The 17,537-nt window shown below is 45.6% G+C and overlaps 1 protein-coding gene across 1 annotated transcript in view; it reads left to right on the top strand.

Annotated features, from left to right (window-relative positions):
* Positions 1 to 4,403: 4,403 nt before the first annotated feature.
* Positions 4,404 to 17,537, top strand: part of MAN1A1 (mannosidase alpha class 1A member 1) — a 152,165-nt gene continuing 139,031 nt past the window's right edge. The window contains exon 1 of the mRNA XM_074819238.1: positions 4,404 to 5,241. Within this exon, the coding sequence (XP_074675339.1) occupies positions 4,642 to 5,241 (600 nt within the window). The 5' untranslated portion in view covers positions 4,404 to 4,641. The remainder of the gene's footprint in view (positions 5,242 to 17,537) is intronic.

Consider the following 17,537-nt stretch of genomic DNA (forward strand, 5'->3'; position numbering starts at 1 on the left):
AAGGGAATAAACTGGTGTCTCCCATCTCTCAGATGAGTGCCCTAACTCTTAGGCTGTAGGCTTCTCGGGGAGCAGAGTGTTTTCACATCAGGGCTGTTGAGCAACACTCCTTACAGAAAACTTCTCTTTTTCTCCTCTTTGCCCTCAGAGTCCTGCACTCCTCTGAGTCATAGCACTACTTCAAAAGGAAAGGTGGTGGGGAATGTACAGGTTCTCCAGGATATTACTGCAAGGCAAAAGAGGATCATTTGAATCCCCTGAACCACCAAAACGTGTTGAACACAGATCTCCAACTTCCTGAGCAACTGCTCTAACCACAGGGCTCCTAAATAAGTGGTCAACACTTCTCTCTTCTGAGCTCTTAAAGAAAAGCATGAGGCAGTCCCTTATTCTCAAAGCACTGAAGATCAAGCAAAGTTTTTGCAGCTGTGAATCACCCTTTCCTCACATACTGAACTCAGAACTGCAGCCAAGCACCAAAACCAGAGAGACAGAGAGCATTTCATACACATCTGGTCCTCAAATGGCTGAAGCCTCCTTCCAAACAGCATGCTGGGTGTTATGAATCTAGCTTGTGAGCCCTAGAAATCCCAGGTCTATGTCACACCACTTACTTATTCTATGAAGAGCTGGATATCTAACTTGGGTTTGTGAATCACATTCCCAAATGCAAGCCCGTTAAAAGTATCTCTGAAGAGCTGGGCAAAAGTATTGCATTTCAAAAGGAAGTTGTCAAGTAATTTTTTACCGTAGTCTTAACCAGAACATAACACTGAGAATCCCTTGAAAGGGAGTGGTGCTGTTACAAACTCACTATCCAAAAAGATGAGTATCAGTCAGTATCTCTGCTTCATCTGAATGTGCCTAAAAATGGGCCAACTTTTAATACCCTCCTTACCTGTTACATGTATCTTTTAGACCATGCAGGCTAATTCCCTACCACTAGTCAAGACCTAAGACTAGAACCATGACAAATTAGGTATAGCTCATTAAAAAAAAAAAAAAAAAAAAAAGAAACTAATTTTTTCCATGCCTTTCAGTCAATAGGCAGCAAATTTCCCCATCAGAACATTTATTATAGAAAAGAGCCTTGTCTCTTGATTATGCAAATCTCCCTCTCACCACCCCTCATGTAGCAGTTTTACCTTTTTATAAATGCCTGACCTGTGCATGATTGCTGGAAAACGATTCCTGATCCTGCAGCTGAACCTACAGAAGAAGCATTTCCCTCCATGAGAGAGGAGCAGTCCAGTGTTTTGTTGGTATAACCAAACTGGATAGGACCCAGCCTTACCCAGCATAGCAAAACAACTGTCTGAAGACTTTGGTTTTTTCCCCTTTAGCTGATGTCATGCAGGAAGTAATGTAGCTCAATCAGAAAAAAACAAACAAACAAACAAAAAAAACCAACCCAAAGTGTCAGCTCAATGTTTCCACAAAGTAGATATACTGACAAAGCTGTATCAAAAGAGGCTCCTCTAGTACAAGCCCTGCTGCAGGCAGGTGGGCTTTTCCACTGCTGTCACTAGATTATTGCAAACATCAGGCTTCATTTGTTCATGCTTTATTTGGATTTTTTGACACGATTTAACACCTATTAACATGGTTTAACTTTACAGCTGCACTGCCTGTTGGACACAGCCAGTCGAGACTGAGCATGTACAATACATACCACTTGTATTTGAAGTACTTTTTTCCTGAGATAATCCCTGTATTTTCATGTTCTTCGGAATATCTTGTAAAGTTCTGTATTGTGCCTAAAGTAAATTATTGACAAAAAAACAAGGGACGTGTATAGTAATGTTGGGTTGAGGCGGGCTTTTTTTCTTTCAGTCTCCATTGCCCTCATCTTGTGAACAGCTATGTACAACAGTAACTTTACATGCATCGATAGTCCCACTGAATAGTTCCCACATGACTTTGCTGGTAACTGTAACATTAGATGCTAACAACAGGAATGGTCTGCATACAAAATTTAGGGTCCTGTTCAGAGGAGGAGTCCCATCTTGGAGCCTAGATTATTGTCCTTGGAATGATCATCTCATCACAGAAGCTAGAGAATTAACAATTTCTGCCTTTGCAGAGAAAATACTGGTTGTTTCTTCCCTCATGCTGAGGAAATGAGTAGGATGTCCCAAAGATAGTGACGAGGGTAGCAGTGAAACCCCTGGCGTGGATTCACATGTAACCCCTAGCACTTAGGATGGACACCAAAAGAAGATGAGAGGCTGGTAAGTTTAGAGGGCTTCAGTTTAGGAGACATGGCAGCAGAACCCCATGCGATGGTATTTTCAACTCTTGCATCCGTTCATGACGTGCTATAGAATATATACGACAACCTAAGGAATTATTTCAGAATACTGAAGGAAGGCACTTCTTCCAGCAATAAATTCTGTCCCCAAATATTATCACATAAGTAGTGATGAGTTTTGAGGGCAATCTGTGAAAAATATTATACACCCACATACACAGTGATTGAAGCAGAATATGCTCGCTGAAGCAGAGAGTGGTATTTCACTCTTTAGGAAGCTTTTTCATTAGTCAACTGTCTTTCAATAGCTAACCTCCATATTTGCTACCTTAAATGTTGCTTTAAAAGAAAAAAAAAAAATCAGTATAGATTCTTATCTCCTTTTCCAAGCAGGCTGAATTCTTCAATCCTAAACAGTTTTATCTTGGCACAGCCATCAGGCTACATTACACATTTCTGGGAAATGCATGTCAGAATCAGAGTCCTTATTGTCTAGTTCAAGGAATAGTTTCACATCTAAATGTGTGGAAATGCAACTCAGGAAAAACAGGATTTAAAAGAAAAACCGAGTAAACTGAAGGAAATTACTGATTTTGCTGGATGCAAAATCGGGCCCCTGATCCTTCCATTTCACGTATAATCTTGAAATGCTACAAAGCATTTGCTTGCATACTTATGGGAGTTTTGCAGGACTCAGTCCAACTTTTCTATGTAACTGTCTTCTCTAAACTTGTTTTTAATTAATCTATTACATATTCTAACTTCTAAAGAATGGGATTTAGAAAAGCACTGGGCAGCAGCCTTACTTTATTCCTATTAAGTCAATGGTAAAACTCCCCTTAATTCCACTGGGAGCAGAATTAGGCCCATGCCAAGCTCATTTTCAAAATCACGTCTTTACAGCTTACGCAATGCCTTCTCCCTGCCCTTGTTTAAAGCACAGACTTCCCTCTACCGTTGTTTTTTTTTTTTTTTTCCCTTGCAAAACCAAGTCATGCAAATACACAAACAAACCCAGCTCAGCATTGTAACTTCTGGGAACAACATATCTCACTGTTTTCTTTCTGACTCTGCGGTTCGCATTTGGGAGGAAACTTATAAGTTTACGGTGCTGAACCACTGTGGAAGCCTAGGTAGGCTTCAAGTATTTTCCAAAAAAGTTGGAGATAAACCTCTGGGTGTTGGCTGGATTCCATTTTCCAGTTAAAGTGACCCAGCATTTTATTGAGTTTCCCTGCTTCTCACGTCCCCGCTGTTCCTTGCGTTGCTCTGTACCACGAGCAAAATAGTAAATCGGTGTCTTACTTTTTTCTGAAACTTTTCCTCTCTCGGAAGGCTTGGGGAGCTCGATGCAGCAATTTGATCAGCTGTCAAATACATTTCTCTGTGCCGACATGTGTTGTTTTTTCATTTGCACTAGTGCAGAGGAAAAGTCGAATTTTCACCCTCACACAGATACATTCCCCCTATCTCCTTGCGAGAGATGTACCTTTTACCTGCAGAAAAATCAAATCAAATCAAACCAGAGCCCTGTTTTTCCCGCAAGGACCGCACAGCTCTCGCAGCAGCGGCCGGGGGGTTGTGCCCGGCCGCGCTCCGCCGTCCGCCGCGTTGCTGCCGCCCTTCGGGGTGCCCCCACCTGCGCGCACGTGCGCGGGTGGGCGCACGCGTGTCCCGGTGCGCGCGTGTGCCCGTGAGCGTGCCAGCACCCGCGCGCACCGCCGCGGGGGCACACGCGTGTCCGCGCGCCTGCCGCTGGGCGTGCACGCGCGGATCGGGGCCATGGCGGCGGGGCGGGGGGCACGCGCGTGGGTGGGTGCGCACGAGTGCGCACGTGGGTGCGCGTGCCGGCCTGCCCCGACACGTGCCGGGGCTGCGCGCCGACCGCCGGCCCGCGGGGGCGAAGCGGCCGCACCCGCTGCCCCGGCCGGGCGGGGCGGGACCGCCGCGGACACCACTTTCCCCCCCCTCCCTTCCCCCGGGTCTGGCCCCCGGCACCCGCGGGGTCCCGCAGCGCGGAAGGGCGGCGGAGCGGCGACTCCCCGCGCCCCGCCCCCGCCCCGCCCCCCCCGCCATTGGGCCGGCGGCGTCCCCGGCCCGCCCCGCCCCGCCCCCGGCTGCCCGGCAGTTCCGCGCGGGCGGAGCGGGGAGCGGCACCCGCGGCGGCGGCGGCCCGGCGGCATGGGCTGGAGCTGACAGCGCCCGCCCCGCACACGCCGAGCGCTGCCGGCGGCGAAGGGAAAAGTTGCCGCGTCCGCCCGGGGAAACTTTCTGCCGCCGTAGGCGGGGAGGAGGCGGCGGCGGCGCCGGCGCCGAGCCGAGCCGTCCGGTGCGGTCCCTGCGCGGCGGCGGCGGGGCGCGCCGCGCTGCGCTGAGGCGGCGCGGGGGCCATGCCCGCCGCCAGCCTGCTGCCGCTCTTCGGTAGCGCGGCGGGGCCGGGGGCGCTGGGCGGCCCCGCGGGCGGCGGCGCGGGCGGCGGGGGCAGGAAGGCGGCGGGCCCCGGCGCGTTCCGGCTGACGGAGAAGTTCGTGCTGCTGCTGGTGTTCAGCGCCTTCATCACCCTCTGCTTCGGGGCCATCTTCTTCCTGCCCGACTCCTCCAAGCTCCTCAGCGGCGTTTTCTTCCACTCGGCCGCCCTGCAGCCGCCGCCGCCGCCACCCGGCGGGCAGCCCCGCGCCCCGCCGCAGCCCGGAGGCGGCCCGGCGGCGGGGGCGGCGGCGGCGGCCGCGGGCGGGGCGGGCAGCCTGGAGCGGATCCGCGCGGACCACGAGCGGGCTCTGCGGGAGGCCAAGGAGACGCTGCAGAAGCTGCCCGAGGAGATCCGCAGGGACATCCGCCAGGACAAGGAGAAACTTCTGCAGGACGCCCGCGGCAGGAAGGAGGCGGGCGCCCCGGGGCTGCCCCAGCGCCTCTTCCACCAGCCCGTCGGCGCCGTGGGGCAGGAGCCCGCCGACCCCGCCGTCCGGCAGCGGAGGGCCAAAATCAAAGAGGTGGGTGGCGGCGGCCGGTCCCGCTCCCGCTCCCGGGAACGCGCCTCGGCACCCCCGCGCAGGGCAACAGGTCGCTGGCGGCGCGGGGGGGGGAAGCCCTGAGCCCTCCTGCCGCCTCCTGCCCGCGGGAGGGTTGGGCTGGGGGCGCTTTCTGGCCGGCCCTCGCTCGGCAGCCGCCGCGCAGGTCGGCGTCGTCGCTCGCGGTCGCACCCTCGCAGCCCGCCCCTGTGCGGCCGCGGAGCCAGCGCTGCCCGCGGACCCGGCACTGGCGGCGTGAGGCGCGCTCCGTGCCGGCTGCGCACCCCCTCACCGCACCTCACCTCACCCTCACCTCGACGTTACCGGCCTCCCCCGGCTGTTGCACCGGGAGGAAGCGAAACACGGCGAGCGCCGGCGGGCCGCGGGGAGCCTCGGGGGGGGCCAGGCGAGTACCGGGGGCAGCGGCGCCGGCGAGGAAAAGCGACGACATGCGGGAGCCCCATCGCGACACGCGGGTCCGCCCGCGGGGCACCCTGGTCTCGGCCGGCGGGCGAGCGTCCCCCGGGGCTGGGGACCGGCGGGGGACGCGCCCTTGCCGCGCCGCGCGGGTGGCAGAGGCGGCGTTGCCCCGGGCCGCCCGGCGGTGGCCCCGCGGGGCCGTGCCCGAGCCCAGGTGCGGCGGGTGTGGGGCCGCGCTTCGGAGATGTCGCGATCGGTCTCGGAGTCGTGCGGTTCGCTGTCCCGTGACGCCGGCGCTCTGAGGAGCGGAGGGTGTTCGGCAAGATACAGTCAGTTTGGGTTATAGCGCCGAAGCATCTGCGCTGTGTTTTGGCAAATTCCCTGAACTGTCTTGTTCGTTCGTGCTGCTTGGTTGGCTCAGGTACCGTTTTTTAAGTCCTTCCTTACAGAAAATCGCCAAACTGTGTGTAGGTAAGACTGTCGTGAGCAGAGCGTGACAGGGTCTTCTTACAGAAGAAGAATTTCCTTGATAACACAGTTAAACTTCCCGTCATTACTGGCCGGTTTATTTATCGAACGGACAATTTCAGTTGCCTGCGGAGATAAGGGTTTATGAATTAATTAGTAGTACATGTTTCCTGTTCCGCGGGATGGAAGCGAGATAGGAGTGAGGCTATAACTGCTGAGTATTTCTGTGTTTGTGAAACATCGTTAGCCTTATTGGGACTGATTTATTTTTATTGTGTGTTTGTACAGAGCGGTCTGAAAAGTGAGCCCTGGCATCACACGAAGCACCAGATAATAAGCTCTCACAAATCTCAAGTTGTGTGCTGTACTCCGGAGTCCTTGCATCAGTTTAACTATTTTAGCAAATTGTGCAGTGGTCGTAAGCAGTAAATACCAATGCAAAAGTATTTTAAAGGGAGAAGCTCTCAGTGCACGGTATAGACGTATCCTGAAGTGTGCAGAGACAATGCTGTCTTCCGTTTTAGTCACACAGCCTCCCCGAGGCATGCGGAACAATTAGAAATACCAGCAAACTCTCTTTCCGGTTGTCTTGAATTGCCATGTAAAAGTACTTAGAAGTAATGAGGCTCCAGACCTGATATACACAATTCTGTGGTATAGAAGACTGCAACAAGTACATAAGCAGGAGGAAGAAGATAAAACTTAAATATACTTCTGCTTATTCTGGTCCCGCTCTGTGCCAACTAGTTCAAGTTATCTTTTATTATATATGGATACACATGTGTATGTGTGCATATATTTGTGTGTATATATGTGCGTACATACGTACATACACCAGTATGTCCTCAGTATTTCTTCCTCCTTTTCCATTCCATCACTCTTCTTTCTCCCCCACTTCTACACAGGAGCCACCAACAACACAGTAACCCTCCAATCCAGATTTTTGGCTGTGTTAGCACAGGAGATGACAGAGGCACTGTGCTTAGTTTCCAGATCTTTATTTTTCCTTCGTAAATCAGTGTAACTCCTCAATACTATGTGTTGTTTCTGGGAGTTTCCTTTTCTCCTGATTCAGTATGTGACCTTAACATGTTTACTTAACTGCTCTTTCATTTTTACAGTACCTTCTCGACTGGTTCGATTTTTCTTTTTTAAAGAGTATTTTTTTTTTCCATTGACTGTAAAACAGTGTTTCCTATTCTGTGTTAACTTGCGTTACATTGTTTCACGTCTTAGCCTTTGTGTTGCTTTTCTCTCTGTTTTTGCAAGCCCTTATCTACTTTATGTTGATACTTTACTGTCAAGCTGGAATTCCAATCTGCAGTCTTTTTAGAAATAGTTTTAAATTGTAACTTTTTCAAGTATGAACTTTTGTACTACACTGTACACGCACTGAAACTGGAATTATCCCTTAAACCTCCTCTTCTTGTGCCTGTTGGTCGCATGCTGGAGGTGCAAACGTACAGAATCTTTCTGCTTTCATAGTCTTTTGAGCCTGTAATTTGTGTCTGCATTGTATGATGTATGTCGTATACCTAAACTCAAAATTTGAAACTACTTCTATGGATATTTTTGACAGAAGGAAGCAGGTTACTTTAAAGGAAAAGAATGCCAAAAATTAAGGTGGTTCTTCCCTGCATTTCTGTCCTGAAAGAGGTCTGTCTCCTCAACACACTGACATAAAGCTGAGAGGGAAGAGAGCTTAAAGATGTTTTGTTCATTTAGTGTTTTAAATCTTGTTGAAATATGTGTTTAGAAGTCTAGCCAGTACAATATGGTTTGCAATCACAAACCAGTAAAATGCCATCACTTTATAGCATTTCTTAACAAAGTTTTGTTAGAGAAATTTCAACCATTTTTTCTATGGCGTACTCTTTTGTATTTAAAAAAAAAAAAAAAGGTGAAACTTAAAAAAGGTGGGAATGTAAAGATTCTTGAACCTTTTTAGTATTGATACTAGCATAATATGACAACTAGAAAACTAAGTTGCCAGAAGCAAGTAGAAGACTTGTGGAAACATGGAGAAGTTGCTGTCGCTGTCTTCCACTCCATCAGAACAATACTGTTGCTCTCAAGGTCTGTGTGTGGTAACCGTCCCTCGGTGTTACACCCACAGGGCCTGCCTGTGCACGGGTGTGCCCGTACAGATAAGGGATGTGGGCCAAAGACCAGAGATACTAATGGGTGCTGCAATATTCCTTTGTTCCTCTTCTGATGATGAGTTACAGGCAAACTTAAAAGAAAGAGGGTTGCAGTACTGCCAGCAGGGGGGTTTGCCCAGTACTTCCTGTTGTAAAACCGCTGTCAGTTGCTTGTGACTGCTGAATTTTTTACTGGCTGACCTAATGTTGCTTGCTCTGAGCATCTTCCTCGTGCTGGATGCTTCAGGAAAGCTTGAGCACAAAGGCACAGCTGCTTTTGAGCATACCAGCACACTTGTATTTTGTTAGAACTTGAGTTCCTCGGGAAGTTCCACTGATGCTCTGGTGTTTCCAGGACTTGGGGCGAGGTCTGGATACTTGGTGCATCTCATGGTGGTCTCTGTTTCAGTGTCCTGATAGGAGCCCCAGACTGTGAAGAGGAGGTTATGATTTGTATTCCTGCTCTTCCACTCATTGATGTGAGAAGTGGCCCCTGTTTTGAGCAAGTACCTCCTGTGATATCTGTTCCACATCTGTAAAAAGGGGGGGAGTGAAAGGCAATGATGACTCTATTCCACTCAGATGAGCTGAATGTCTTCCAGTCTTTGCTCTTGTCACTGTTTCATTATTTCATCATTACTTCTGATGTCCAGCAAGACTTGCATAGGCAGTTTGGAAAAGGTAGCAGCTTGAGATGAACAAAAGAAGTGATTAGAAGAGGATGATAATAGTGGGGACAGGCTACAGAGGCTGGAGGTGCACTGTTTCAATTAGGAAAATCTGACTTTGAATCTTTTCCAAGTTTCATTCCTCTCTCTTAAAAAAAAAAAAAATAAAATTAGGTGTTAAGAAAATAGCAAAAACTGAATTTCTATTTCAGCAGAAAGGAATAGAAAACGATGAATGAGCTAGCTCTGGTACTAGAAGCAATATAATCACATTAGTGCAGTGTTCTGCCCAGTCTAATTAATCCTGCTGAACAGCAAGCTATTGGTGTTGGTGGAGCACCATACTAATGCAGCTGTGCTGTTCTTGTACAAGGTGGCTAGCTTGGAAACTGTATACATTATTGTTTGGAGCTGTTTGGACATGTTTTCAAGATAAAAGCCTCTTTGGTAAACTGGAATTGATGACCGAAGAGTGTAATCACGCAGTGCTCCAAATACTTGCACAGCTCTCAACTGTTGCAGTCATCTAGAAGTCCTGGAGCAGAGAATTATAGTCACCGATTCTACAGTCATTACTGAGCACTAGTCCTTTGAGCGCAACAGGGCAATGGTTGCAAGTCAGCAAAACAGACTCTGCAGCTGAAGATTACTTTATGCTCTCTTTCTTATGAAGAACGGAGTTGGCAGTGTGAATTCTGGAGCTTCCAGAATTCATTTTGTTGGTTTAACTGTTTCCTATGGTGGCTTTTATACAGTTTAGTTGGAAGACATTAGGTTCACTGAGAAGACTCAGTAATGTTGCATGGAAGTTCAGAAGTATCTGGAGGAAAGAAAGCTTGTGAGTGTGGAAATAAAACACTAATCAGAGGTCTAATATGCACTTGACATAGCAGTACTTGGGTGTAATCAGAACTGTTAACAAGGAGGAGTGATGGTAAAATTATAGGAGGTGGCTTGCGGCTGAAGAAGGGTGGTCAGCCCTTTGTGCCTTCCTGCATTGCTTTTCTACTGCCTGGTATCCTGGTGCTGTTGTTCAGGGGAGGTCCAGTGCCAGATTGGGGGGAGACTTATTTCCTTTCGGTGATTTTGATGAGACAAGGTGAGCTCACTAATACTTCTTGCTGTCAAAAGAGGACGGGAAATCTCTTCCTATCACTTTTGACTGCCTTCTCCCACTGTCTATTTTGCATTAATTCCACTGTAGCCCTCCGTAAGCTGCTTCAGCTCAATAAGGCAGCAGAAAGCTGCCAGAGTAAAAAAGTTGGTTAGTTTTCTGCCAAGTTGGTGAGTTGAAGGCCTTAATGTAAGGGTCGACTTAGTGGTAGTTTTGGCTGTGGTGAGGGAACAGTACTGTGTGGATGAAAGAGGAACAAAACCGATTTCACTAGCCTTGTTTTAGGAGCTGGTGTCTGATCTTCTGGCCTAGCTTCTCCATTAAAATTGAATCTCTGCAATGTGACATTTGCAGAGCAAAGGTTCAATCTACTGTAATAACCTTCTGTAGCAGGCTGAAGTGCTGCGCTTCAGGAGACTGTTACCTCCCAACCCATTTTCTCAGAACAGAAAAGGGGAAAGAAACAGTGCAGGAATTACTGAAGGCCCAGCTCCCGCAGACTGAAATTCAGAGTGCTTTTACTGGGAGGAAGGTTGGGGGGGCCTTCATAGGATGGGGAGGGAAGGAGTTAAAATGCAGCTGTGGAAGTATTGAGTGGTTTGGATTTCAAGCTGGTACTTTCTTTAAGAACAAGATACAGAGAAAGGAAAGGAGTTGACATGTAAGGAGTAACCAATGCAGTGATTCCTGGCAACATGCTGATGAGCAATGCATTTCAAAAGAAATTCTCTTAAAGTACTTGCTGACCTTAATGCTGACATCCTGTAGCTGTCATTCAGTTTGTGGAAGGAGTTTAAAATGAATCTTGGCTTCTTCCTCCCCCCAGGCTTTATTTACCTACCTGTAAGCTTCAGTATTTTTGTATTTACTAGTCCTTTTTGAGTTTTTTGCAGTGCCTTCCTTCCTGATAAATATTTTTTTATTGTAGTTGTTTTCTTTTTTTTTTTTTTTTTTTTTTATAAAAGGCTTTATAAAAGACACTAAGGAGGTGAATTCAGTGCCTAAATACAGGGAATCAAATATGGCGGGTAGGTAGGTACCTTATACCCCTAAGTTAAGGGCATCCTCATGGGGCTAATAGACACTTTCCCTGGTTTTGTTGGGAGATTTGTGCTCTTGTGAAGTGGCAGCTGGAGGTGACAGGGGTTATCTTACAGCATCTAGAACATCATGAAACAGCAAGTTAAATTGCTTCCTTAGGGATAATAGCACTACAAGATGCAGAGAATCCTCATCCGAGTCAGTAAGAGTATGATTCAGTGACTCTATTAAGCAACCTCTTGGTTCTGTCACTTGACAGACCCTGTGCAGAGCCAGTTCAACCCACCAACCAGACGGAAAGCTACCACTGATTCTGTTGGGTTTGTGGCCTCGTGGGTGGTAGGGAGCCAAAATGGCTTAGTGGAGGTTTGAGCACAGTGGAAGCAGTGGACCCCCACTAAGCCAATGCATTTGAAAGGAGTGCAAAGTAGAGGAGAATGGGACTGAGGCATCTTTTTGTCCACAAAACATGAAATAAGGTATGCCTTTGCCAAATCCATGTTCTTTCTGCTGGGAGCCCTTAAGGTCTTTTTAGGGGAAGACATTGTTTCACATGAGTTGCTTTAGCTGACTTGTTTTTTTGAGAACCTGGCAGCCTATTCTCAGTCAAATGACTTGAAGTTTCTGTCATGCAGACGAGTGCCTGTCTAATTTGAACGCTGATCATGAGATAGAGGGATGTCTCAATGTGTAGCTGTGCACATATTTGACCAGAATAAGGTGTGTTCCCATTGCTAGTTCATGTTTTTTCAGCCTTACACCTGTGTTCTGTGAGCTAAGACGAATATTTAATTTTTTTGTGTTCAGACTTGGTCTGTGTTCTCAACAGGTAAATTTACCAAAACTAACTGAATGTTCTATGTAACTGGATCCTCAGAATTGTGGGGAAAATGAAAAATGTTCCGTGGAAAACATCTGGCTTTCACAAAGAAACCAAGCACATGATTAATTTTTTAACTGAAAACCCACGTGCACATTTTATGTAAAGGCAAAACGTAAATTCCAGACACACAGGACTCTTTTCATGAAAGCTAAATAAGGTGATGTAAAGATGTGAGGTAAAGCTTAAAATAGAATGTCTCCTGCGTTTTGGCAAAAGTCATATTCTCGTGATGATTTTGTATTTAATGTTAGTATAGCAACCCATGGCAGACATTTAATATAAAGAGAGTAAATCATAATGGTGGTGAGTACAGTTGCTTAAGGCAGTAGTGCTCTGCTGTGGGCAAACTGAAGCAGAAAAATTCCACCTGTTTATTAAAATCTGCCGTTAAGGCCGAAAAAATGTCTTATCTCATTCAGGGGGAAAATAAGAGTGGTAGACAGCCAGGCTTTGATAGCTTCTTTGAATGTTAATGAAAGCACAGGACAATGAAAAGGAAATCATGGACAGACAGGAGACAGCACTTCTTGTGGAAGGTAATTAAGGTCGTTACAGAAGCACTTGTATGACTGTTGGATGGACAGCCCTTTTCTTAAAGCTGTCTGGAACATACTGCTGTAAGAATTGTTGAGTGTGTTAACTTCCTGTTTGGCTTTTAGGTGTAAATTTCTGCGCTTTTCACCTTAAATAGAAATAACAAGTAGTTACTTTATTTACAAATAATAAATTTGTCTTCGTAACATTTGGCAGAATAAGAGTAAATACTGCAGGAAAGTGGCTTTGATTCAGTGTTTGCTGCTGTCTAACAGTGCAGCATTTCTCTAGCACTAAACTGACACCTGAGATGGCACAGAGAAGATGAAACACTGGTTGTGTGCTTTTTTTGGTAACAAACTCAAGTATTCAGATGTGTCTCTGTAAAGTATGTTTTAGACATGCAGTTTTGAAGGATTTTGTAGTCTATTTCTAGAACTGTCACTTTACAAATGAAGAAAATAATTGTGGGTCTATTAATCAAAGAATATGGGCAATGTAACAGATACTCAATATACTTGTTCCCTCTTTTGGGTGAAAATCTCCTTTATCCACAAAATTTGCCTAGGGTTTGTTTTGGTTTTTTTGGTTTTGGGTTTTTTTTAAGCATGTGATATAAAGAATGCATTCACACTTCTAAGAAGCATCTCTATCTTTGTTTTCCATGACTTTTTTATAATCGGGTCTGCAAGTCTGTCATGAAAGCATAATTGGTGGGTAATAAAGCGCATGCTTGCCCAAACCGGATTAAATGAAACCTTTTACAGAATTGTGGTTAAGCCACTGTTGTATCACAGTGCTCAGCAGCCTTGCCTGCAGAGTCCAGAAGACTTTACCATTGCGAGAAAGCAGATTGGTTTTCCAGGGGTGAGAGGAGTCTAGTGACTTGCGTAAGATTGCACAGTGACAGGTTTAAGAGCAGAGCTTGATTACCTGGATACCTGATTACCTGGTTGTTCCTCACTAAACCAGGGGCTGTGAGTGAAGGCTGTGTTTGCTGCTACCCACACTGCAGGTCTCTAGCCTGGGCATATCAGCTCACTAGTGTTCTGGAGTCTGGTTCATAGCTGCACATGGGCACCTGTGGTTTGCCACCAAACTGCTGCTAATCACACTGTTTAGTAGAGGGGGAGGCTAAACCTGAGACTCCCTGGTTCTATGTTTAGGTCACTAGCTGTGAGCTTTTTAGCAATACTTGAAATCAAAAGCTCTGGTCCAGTTTTGAGGGAAGGCAAGTAGGGAAGTAAAACTCCCAGTTTGCCTTTCTTGCATCTTGAAATCTTCAGTTTGAATTATGTTGTAACCAAGAATCATAGAATGGTTTGGGTTGGAAGGGACCTTAAAGATCATCAAGTTCCAACGCCCCTGCCATGGGCAGGGACACCTTCCACTAGACCAGGCTGCTCAAAGCCCCGTCCAACCTGGCCTTGAACACTGCCAGGGAGAGGGCAGCCACAACTTCTCTGGGCAACCTGTTCCAGTGTCTCACCACCCTCACAGGAAAGACTTTCTTCTTAACATCTAATCTAAATCTACCCTCGTTCAATTTAAAGCCATTACTGCTTGTCCTATCACTACATGCCCTTATAAGAAGTCCCTCCCCATCTTTCCTGTGGGCCCCCTTTAGGTACTGGAAGGCTGCTCTAAGGTCTCCCTGGAGCCTTCTCTTCTCCAGGCTGAACAACCCCAACTGTCTCAGCCTGTCCTCATAAGGGAGGTGCTCCAGCCCTCTGATCATTTTTGTGGCCCTCTGGACCTGCTCGAGCAGGTTGATGCCCTTCTTATGTTGGGGGCCCCAGGGTTGAAGAAATGCTTGCATGAAATAATATGACAACTTGCTGTAACTCTGTGCAGTAAGCTGATTGGATTTTATAGCTGGTGTTTATGAAGATACAGGTATTGCTCATTCTGATGCCTCTAATTTTAAAAGCTTTTCAAACAGATTGGATGAGCCCATAACCTGCTGTTACATTCTTATAACTGTTAAAGTTAAACATTCACAGCCCTTGTGGGAACACTGAGATATGTAGTCTCTTATGCAAAGGTAACTACAAGTGTAAAATCTACTTTCATTTGTCCTCCCACTCCCTCTTGGAAACTATATGTACCTTGGCTTTTAAATTGTCTTAGGAATAAAGCAATTGAATGGAAGTCTGGCTTCTAAGAAACTTAGGCCCTTTTTTTTTTTTATGTAAATCTCTGAGGTAAGAAAATACATGAAGATCAGAAGAGATGGTAGGGAATATTGAGCAAAGGACCAAAATGATTCTGTGTAATGAATGAGCTGATGACTATGGAATACCTGGCTGTTACAAGACTTCCTGTGCTTATCTCAAAAATTGTTTCAGAAGAATCAACTTTTTTCTCTGATGTTGGGCAGAAACAAAAGTTGCAATTTTAATGTAAAGCATGCAGCTTTGCACTTATCATGTGAAGATATATACTGCTGGCATTTAGGTTAGAGGCAGTACTATGTATTGTTTATATGAATAAAATAGAAAGGAAAGAATGATACTTTTTTGTAAAATTTTACATCATCTGATTTGTGTAGGGGTGATCTTATTGCTTGGCAACATAAACCCACATTTTCAATTATTTATTCAAAGTCAGTATGTGCTTTTAAAACATTGCAATAAAATTGTGTTAGATCAGTGTGGCTTGCTTCTTTAATTAGTATTCAGACCACTGTGAGGCTATTTTTTTTAAAGTATCTGCATATTTTTCTTTTGCTTAGTCCACTGCATAATAAATTTCTTTTGTTCAGGGACTGCTTTCTTCTAAGGAAATAGGAAGTAGCTTATGTAAAAGAATGAAAGCAAAATGGTTTTTAACTTGGTAAAGTGTAGTGTTTAAGGAGATAGTAATTTTACTATTCACTGATACACACACACACAGATGCAGATCGAGTCTTTAACTCCACTGTCAGTTTTCTCACTGCCTTTGAGCACTGACATCTGTTGGTGCACTAAATGGTGATACTAATGATAAAGCTTTGCCCATACTACCTCTGTAGGGAAATCTGCTGCTTGTTACTGTGGTTATAGTTCTCCACCCATCTGTGATTTTGAGAATTGCACTTCAAATTTTGTGTTGTACCTATATAGTGATACTAGATTCTTTAAAGTTTAAAGAGGAGAAATAGATGTTAATCATTTGCAGTGATGGATTTCTACCACCCCACCCCATCATGCAACAGAAAACCTAATTACCATTTAGAGAGTAGAAATTATACACATTACATATTTAAAAAGTCATAATACTTCAAAGCTGCATGCTGCTTTCTTTGTTCTGGTAAGATCATCTGAAGAATCACCACGGGAAAAACTATGCTATGTAAAGACAAACTGCAAGTTGGCTGATATTTTTATGTCTTATTCTGTAAAGCTCTAGAGTAAGCATGGCACTGAACCTGAACTGACTCTTCAAAGAAACGTGTGTGGTCTTGTCAAGGGCTGAAGTGACATCACAGATCAAGAAGGGCATTTAAAGAAATGACCTTTCTGAAGAAAAGCCCGTAAGTCTCTTCATGCAGTTTCTTTAAAAAAAACACTATATTTATATGTTGAGACAGACATGTATTCATATCTCTCCATATATGTTTTACATAAGAGACAAATATATTGTACAGTTGGTAAATGATAAATTTTTTGTTTGGGTTTTTGTTTTTTATTTTTACAAATAGTCATCTAAACTGAAAAGATAATTATACATATGCTGCAAGCAAAATCCAGGACATTAGGATGGAGCAAAGAAATCCTTGTATTTCAATAATAAGATGTGCAGACCTTGCAGAAAGTAGATGCTCAGTGAGAAGGTTTTCAGGCTTCACAGAAGCAGTTTTCATATGCGGCCTGATCATCTGAAAGCATTATGGAGACATGGTTGGTCTGCATTTATGCACACTATAATCCTGTTTGTTCTTCCTCCCAACCTTCTGCTTACCATAGGATTTTGTTGTTGAGGAGAGAAATTCAGACTCACCACTGGACCTCTGGAGGTCTGATCTCTTGCTTAGAGCAGGACTGATTTCAAAATTAAATCAGGATGCTCAGAGTCTTGTGCATTCAGGTTTGGAAAATCTCTGTGGAGGGAGATTCTGCAGCCCCTGTGGACAAACATATTCCAGTGTGAAAACCCTTATAGTAGGGGTTTTTAATTATTACTGTATCTAGTTAGAATTTCTCTTGCTGCAACTGGTGACCACTGGCTTTTCTCCTTTCGTTGTGCACCACTGAGAAGAGCTTGTCTACCTTTTCTCTGTGGGCACCCACTAAGTGATTAGGAAGCCTTCTCTACTCTGAACAAACCCAGCTCTATCTCTCTCTTCTCGCATGTCATGTGTTGTGGGTTTTTTGGTTTTGTTTTTGGTTTTGTTTTTGTTTTTTTAATATCTCTAGTTGGTACAAGGGAGCTGAAAACCAAGAGCAGGGCTCCCATTTGAGGCATCAGGAATGTCGCATGGAAAGTGTTAATTGCTTCCCATCACTAGCAAGCACTCTTGCTAACAAAGCCCACTATACAGTTAGCCTTCACTGCAAGGATGCCTTGCCCCAGGATAGGCTTTGTTGTGAAGCTGTTTTCTAGCCTGTAAATTCTCATCATGTACTGTGGCATGGGATTATTCCATGTTAGGTATAAGATTTTAGCATTTGCTTTTATTGGGCTTCACGAAGCTTGTCAGCTCACTCTACCACTCCTTCAGGTGGAAGCTGTACTCTCCAGCTTGATTGCTGGAGTTTGGTGTTACCTATGAAGTCGGTGAAGCTGTGTTCTGCTCTGTTGTTTAGATTAATCCTGGAGAAACGTCACTTGTAGCTAGTCACTAGTTAGATTTTGACCTGTTTACTGCTGTCTTGAGCTTGTCAGTCCAGCCACTTTTTTCATCAACCTTGTTGACCAGCCATCTAGCCCATGCCTTTTTGGCTGCTGTAGTGCTAAGGGGGACTGCATCAAAAAGCATACTAAGGTCAAGGTGTCTGCTGCTTTGTCCTAATCCACAGAGCCAGTGG

This window comes from Strix aluco, chromosome 3 (assembly GCF_031877795.1).
Source record: "Strix aluco isolate bStrAlu1 chromosome 3, bStrAlu1.hap1, whole genome shotgun sequence".
NCBI lineage: Eukaryota > Metazoa > Chordata > Aves > Strigiformes > Strigidae > Strix > Strix aluco.